This window comes from Brassica oleracea, chromosome C4 (genome assembly GCF_000695525.1).
Source record: "Brassica oleracea var. oleracea cultivar TO1000 chromosome C4, BOL, whole genome shotgun sequence".
Taxonomy (NCBI): Eukaryota; Viridiplantae; Streptophyta; class Magnoliopsida; order Brassicales; family Brassicaceae; genus Brassica; species Brassica oleracea.
Window position 1 is genome coordinate 29,055,550 of NC_027751.1, and position 7,215 is coordinate 29,062,764.

Consider the following 7,215-nt stretch of genomic DNA (forward strand, 5'->3'; position numbering starts at 1 on the left):
TCCGTCACTCAACCTTCGAGTCTCTCCATCTTGGTCGTAGTAGTCAGAGCATAGCCTCTAACCTCCTCGCTTCTGGGATTCCCTGAATTTCAAGAAAGACAGTGAGTTTATGGGAATCACGGTTCTCTTCCTTAATGAAAAGGTAAGTTAATCTTCGATTTATCACACTTATTTAATATAATTGTTTTTAATTGATTTCCTGATTCTTTGTTGAATAATATTATTTACAGATTCTGTGATTCATGGGTTTGTTCCCGCCGGACGTGCTAATCATTACATGTCATCCATTCCTCATTCGTTTCATCTCACCAACTATTAACGATGAAGTCATCACGGGTGCTCCTGAGATCAATTTCCAGTCATAACTAAACTGTTCGATAATTTCCAAGTGATTGCGAACACAAACCTAGAACTCCCAGGTATATTATCATATTGCATCTGGGTTTATATTATGTTTCAATATCATAACTGATATTTAAACTCGCAGATGTGGTTGAGAAAATCAGTTCTGTCAAGGGCTCTGGCCTTACCAAAGAAACAACCCGAGTCCTTATCTTTCTCCTCATTGATCCGTAAGAAACAATCAACACACAATTCTCTTTATATTATTATTTATATTGTGCTAACATTAATAATCAAAAATATTTTCTATTTTGTGGTCGTCTATTTATCTCCCTTACTTATCAAAATAATTTTACCCAAACCTTTATTTTACACCTTAAAAGAAACCACAACAACCCAAACAATCAAAACACCAAAAACTAGAATTCCAAAAAAGACGAATCATTAATGATTACCTCTCTTTTTTGTCTAATCTTAGAAGTAAACTTCAAAACAAATATATCAATCCAATCACTTCAACTAAAACTCAACGACACATACATCGAGTCAACTAAACAAATACAAACTACACGGCCAGCTATTTAACAATTTACAAACTTACTTTCGCAACGAAGAAGACGAAGACGATAACCAAAATCAGTAAAATTACCTAAACAAAAAAACAAAGTAAATTATGAACTCTGATAAATACTGCTAACAATTATTTTTGTTTACATATTACCCGTCAAATAAAAGATAAACAAACACATCTACACGAGGAGATACAAGAGACAATCCTGACAGACACAAAGGCAACAACAACATCTCCACCTGCTCCCTACTCTTGTCTTATAAAAATAGCTTACATGCCCAATATCAACATGCCAATGCTATTGTCTTCTTACGAGAAATGCATAAATTCGTTTAAAACCAATTAAGGCCCAAATACTCAAAACTATCACTCATTTTATAGTTATTTCTACAAGTGTTCATGTATTTGTTTTAAAGATCCGGTAAGAGCAACAAGTTTAAAAATAAAATAAAAACATATAACAAACATAATAAGGATAATAAGGATAATAAAAATTATTACTTACAGACAACTTACACAACTAAACTGGAGAAAAATATCTAGAAACAAAAGGTATTCTCAACAACTTTAATATAATTTATGTACTCTCAACAGTACAAGAAACAAATGAAAAAGACAAACAAACAATAAGTCCCAGTGACATAGCAAACGACACTATGAACTATATCAATTACATTATTAACACAATTTAGTCCTTCATAAGTAGAGAACAATGCATACACAGTTCATCATCACAACTCTAACCCTATAACAATTAAAAAACTTGAAAAACAACTCAAAACGCAAAATTCACAACTACAATAACCCTAACAAGTATTGAGATGAAACAAGAACTCTGTCAATAACTCCGCGCTTGCGCGGGGGCAATGCCCCTAGTTATACAAGTAGTTTGGTTTTGTTTTCTTACAGTATTCGATTATGTTAATAGATTCGTATTCAATCGGTAACAACTTTGTTGAATTGTAATATGTTTTTTTGCAGATATATAAATCTCAATTTCAATTGATTCTCAAAGCTGTTCTAACTCCTTTAAATTCATTAGCCTCGGCTAAAGACTTAAGCAGACAATTTATTTGACTTGTTGCTCGCAGTCAATTGTGTCCCAGTCTGTATTAGTTCAACCTGTATGAAAGGGGTTTGGCATGACTCAACTCTTACAAATTTTGTCTTTAAGCTACATTGTTCGAATCTTGTGGACAGAGTGTCTCCTTCAACTGTTTCCAACTCACAAGAACAGGAGGCTACGATGAAGCAGAGTTGATTTCTGTTTCATGGTATCAGGATTACAGCGGTTTTGCTTCTGAGACAAGCCATGGCTTTCAGATATGTATAATTGTGAACCTTTCAAGGAAGCGGGCTTTAAAATCGTAGAGATTGCTTCTTGCAATGCAACTGCTAGTGCAAAGGGAACTCTGATTAGAATTTTCAACACAATGGACGGAACTCGTCTACAAGAGGTCTAGTAGTAGTTCATTTTTCTTAATAATCATCAGTGTAGCATGTCACATTTTTGTAGGCATTGGTTGAGCAAAATATTTGTCATCATGATTCATAGTATGTCACATTTTTTAATCTGGAAATAGCCGTTACTTAGTTGTCTTGTTTCTAAATTTAAACAAACACATTATTTTTGGATTTAGCAATCTAGGGTTGAGAATAAAACTCTGGTTTCAAAAAAAAAACAAAACTATCCTGCAAATTTGTTTTCCAGTTGATATATATTGCTAAAAATTATGACAAGAAGTTTTTGATAAATTTTCATCATAAGGAGAGTGATTAACAAGGGCTCTACAGCAAGAGCCTTTCATAATCTTTTGCAATATTCATCTTCTTCTTGTTTTGTTTATTCAAAACATAATCAATGCCAAAGAATAAGAAAACAGAATGGCAAGTAGGAGATCCTACAATAAGCATAGTTGGAGATCAATTCTGTAATCCATACCCAATGGATCTAATGGTTAAGAGGAAAGTTCAAAGTTTCTCAAAAGATAATTACCAAGTGTTCGATCCAAGCGGAAACCTCCTCCTACAAATTGATGGACAAGCTTGGGGGATTAACCGTAAAAGGGTTATGACTGATCCAGCTGGTTTCACAATCCTCACAATGCGCCAAAAGGTTACAAAAACATTCAATCTTTAAAACCTACATTGCACACAACAAAAACAAAAAGAACTCTTTCTTGAGATTTTGTGTATGTGTGAGTACAGGGAATGACGCTGAAGAATAAATGGGAAGTGCATGGAGGAGAGAGCAAAGAGAGAGAAGACTTGCTGTTCACGGTGCATCAATCTATGGCAGTGTCATTGAAAACATCTGTGGATGTTTTCTTGGCTGAGAACAATAATGTCATGAACAGCAATACTTGTGATTTTCATGCTTCAGGTGGATACTCGAATATCTCATTCAAAGTTTTCAAATCAGATGCTCTCATCGCTGGGGTAGGGGTAAAAAAAAAGTTTAAGAGACATCTCTTTATGAATATACTTTTGTCTTTTTTTCTTTTTACACATTGGTGAATCTTTTTGTTCTTGTGGGGATTGCTTGCAGGTCACGCATAAATTTACTTGGGGAAGTTTCTGTAAAGGGAAATGTAATTTTAGGGTGAGAGTAAATCCAGAGGTGGATTATGCTTTGATCATTGCTTTGCTTGTTATGGTTGATGACAATGAGAATTGATGTTAGGGCATCTTCAACATGTTATGTTTGGTTTCCTTCATAAGTTATTGGTGTGTATATGTATTCACATTTTTCAAGATCTGAGAACTTTTTCAATGTAAAAATATTATTTGTGGACTGCTATTGAAGCAAATCTCCAAAAAAAAATTGAGTAGTTCTCACAGATGAAGTAATGAGAAAGACAGCAAATGTGTCTTTTGATATCAAACAAACCAATTTTGACCAAACCTTATAAGAAACCTTAGATCATAACCACACAATAAAATCAAACATGAAGTAACACTAGTGATGATATGCCCCAGAAATAATTTATAAGTAAAGCAGCGGTTAGATAGAGAGTATGTTTAGGTGAGATCATCTTCCTCAAGTGCCTTCAGCTTCTCCTTCACCCTCAGGCCTCAACAACATAGTTGTCTTCCATGAATCATGCCAACAATACCAGAGAAGAGGTAAAAAAAAGAATGATATTCAAAGTTTTTGTATGCGGTTCGCACCAGCGGAGTCATGCTATCAAATTCCTTGACAACGTCTGTGAACTTTGCGATGTCTTCTTCATCGATAGCAGCAGAACGGTCCCATCCGTGGGAATCAAACACTTGACTTAGCATACTTTATGTATGCTATACTCACATTGAAATTGTGGAGAACAATCCTAGTGCACTTGACACGCATATTATGATATGATCAGAACAGTATATTGATCAACAACAGTGATTACAGTATACAAACTTATGGTTAGACGAGAACTCAAAAAATTGGTGAAGAGGAAAAGTGTGAAGAAGATGAGTGAGCTCAAGGTTGTTCAAGATATTTCTTTTAAGAACATGTTTTCAGGTTTACCTTCTCATTAGTCATGCTCTCATGCATTTCTTATAATGATAATGGAATAGCTTGTAAGAAGCAGTGGCTGTGTGCATGACACATGTGGTAGACTCATCAGAGAATTGTTGATAAGACTATGTCATTGTAGAATGGTCTTGTAGGAAGCAGAGCACGATCAGCCGTGAACCGGGTGAACATATCATGTGTATAAGAGACTATTGATTTAGTATCAGTGAAGGCAAGATTAGTGGAATCGGGTTTGATTCATCAACAATTAATTCCTTTCTAAGAACGTTGGTGAAATTATGTGAACCATTGGGTGGAAATGGCTATACTTTAAGCATGACATGTATTGTTTAGTGCTGATAGAGATTTTGTACCATTGGTTATAGAAGAACTTTGTTGGTGTGAAATCTATACTTTATGTGGAATGATTTTTATTTGGTGAGAAACTTGGAAGCTTTAGCCATTTATATGTTGGTTTGTGCTCTGAAATTAAGCCAAACACTTGGTCTAATACAAAATATGGGATAATAAAAGAAACTACAATGAAACCTCTATAAATTAATAATGTTTGGACTACACCAAAACTATAATTTTTTTTATTAATTTATAGAGATATTAATTTAACGATATAATAATTGAACCAAAAACTCGATTTGAGACTATATAATTATATTATTTTATAGAGATTTTTAGTGTATATTAATTTATAGAGTATTAATTTAAAGAGGTTATAGTTTTATTATGCTTCAACTAAAATATTACATAGAACTAATCTATGTACTAGAACTAGATTACGTTAGCTAGAAAATTGAAATTATAAGCGTAGACAATGGACTGAAAGAAAAAAAACAACTAAACTCCATAGAATGGGTGATGGTTTTGAGAAGCAAAGTTGATGGCTAAAAGACCATTGGCAAAGGCAAGAAAGAGGTGTAGAAGAGCATGTCCAATGTCCATCGTCCAAGAGAGTTGATAGATTGAGATTCCTCCGGCAAGCAATGAAAAGATCGAAATGAAAACATCCATGGTAGGATAGTTAAAAGGAACATAAAACATGAATGGCAATATGATCAAAGAGGTCACAAATCTGTTATATTTTTGAACCGGGAAATTGGGGCTCGGACGTTCGACCAAGAACAAACACCTGAGTAGCATAACTGCAAAGTAGGTCGTGACGCCGAACCTGATGGGATAAAACAAAACTTGTTTCCCATATATCAACAAGCCAAAGCAGGAGAAGATCGTCAACGCATACCAAATCCCACGTGTGAATACACGAAAACCCATCAATGTCTCCTTCTCCAAAGTCTCCCACATAGCCGTCGTAAGACAAAGGGATTCGGTGCTTTCATCTTGTGTTTTTGTTGTCAATGCCATTTTTATTGGTAAAGACATTTTTTTTTTGTTGAGAGTGTTTTCAATACTCAAATGAGGTTCTAATATATAAGGCCTAGGGATAGATACCAAATCTACGGAAAGACTACATCAACGAGAAAATGAGTTTTAAATATTAAATAGCTCCTGAAATCTATCTAAGAGTGATTCGTTAAGTATCAAATCCCTTAATTAAGTGTGATCAGTTAAGGATCTATATGAAATATATCAAATCCCATTTAATCTCCTGGCGGATCCCAGCAGTTTTATTTACCGGGATTAAAACTTTATATTAAAAACTAAAGAATGAGAAAATAATTGTATAAATACTAATATTTTTTTACTTGGATGAAATAATTAGGTTAAGAATGGGATTAGGTCTTGATTGCTTAAAGCAATAAAACCGGACCGAAAGATGAACCAGATAATTATTTGGATCAAGTTTCAATATTGTTCGACCAGATCCAACGTGATTCAATATATTTTCTCACAAATAAATTTAAAAATAATACTAGTAAATATGATATATAATTAAAATAATATAAATATAATCTAGTTTTGTTTTGTTTTGTTTATATGGTTGGTTTATAGATTTTTGATAGTTTTAATAGTTATCACCCATTTCAATAACTTTTGAGATCTAATTTGGATATGTGATCGATTGAACCATTTATTAGACGCAACCACCTACGTGATCGGTTCATGGTCGAACCCAATACAACCATCAGATCGATGTGGTTTTAAAATCACTGGCTTAAAGATTTTAACATTGGTGAATCTTATTGTTGTTGTGGGGATGTTTACGGGTCACACATAAGTTTACATGGGGCAGTTTCTGCAAATGGAAATGTAACTTTAGGGTGAGAGTAAATCCAAAGGTGGATTGTGCTTTGATCATTGCTTTGCTTGTTATGGTCGATGGCAATGAGAATTGATGCTAGACTGTCATCTTACCGGAAATCGGCCAATTCATACATCAACAGAAGACCACGGTCCCGATCAGTACATAAACACGGACCCTGTGTTAAAACATACACCAACAAATAATATATTTAAATTTCATACACGAATAAATATATTTAGTTTTATATATACATTAACCGTGTTTTCGTTAGTTAAATGGTAACATATGCTTATGTGAATTTAAAGGGTGCTTACATGGCATTTACATTTTAATTAGTTGATAAAAAAAATTGTTTTCAAATCTGTAAATGGGGTGAGTCGAACCCGGGTTCAGATCATATCTAACCTTATGCTCAACCAATGTGTCAAACCATATGATTAATTATATTATCTATTGTGACTGTTTAATATGTAATATGTTTTATTTAAATATTTTCATCTTCCTATGTATTTTGTCATAGAGAGTGGTTATTGTGTTTTAAAAAAAATTAAAAATTTCAAGATAAATTTTTAAGAAACT

At 33.6% G+C, this 7,215-nt stretch overlaps 1 protein-coding gene across 2 annotated transcripts; it reads left to right on the top strand.

The window, feature by feature from the left end:
* The first annotated feature begins 2,673 nt into the window (after positions 1-2,673).
* Positions 2,674-3,702, top strand: LOC106341243 (protein LURP-one-related 14-like). Of its 2 annotated transcripts, none has more exons than XM_013780049.1 (3): positions 2,674-3,029; positions 3,122-3,358; positions 3,462-3,702. In XM_013780049.1, the coding sequence occupies exons 1-3, from the start codon at positions 2,775-2,777 to the stop codon at positions 3,588-3,590; spliced, it is 621 nt and encodes a 206-aa protein (XP_013635503.1). In that variant the 5' UTR covers positions 2,674-2,774; the 3' UTR covers positions 3,591-3,702. The 2 variants fall into 2 exon arrangements, with proteins under 2 accessions (XP_013635503.1, XP_013635504.1); XM_013780050.1 differs by having other exon boundaries at positions 3,122-3,352.
* The last annotated feature ends 3,513 nt before the right edge of the window (positions 3,703-7,215 follow it).

Bases quoted from the DNA above. Each gene is read 5' to 3' on its own strand.
- LOC106341243 (XM_013780049.1), top strand. From the start codon at position 2,775: ATGCCAAAGAATAAGAAAACAGAATGGCAAGTAGGAGATCCTACAATA. The intron at 3,030-3,121 runs GTTACAAAAACA...GTGTGAGTACAG, and splicing joins TCCTCACAATGCGCCAAAAG to GGAATGACGCTGAAGAATAA. The intron at 3,359-3,461 runs GTAAAAAAAAAG...GATTGCTTGCAG, and splicing joins CTCTCATCGCTGGGGTAGGG to GTCACGCATAAATTTACTTG.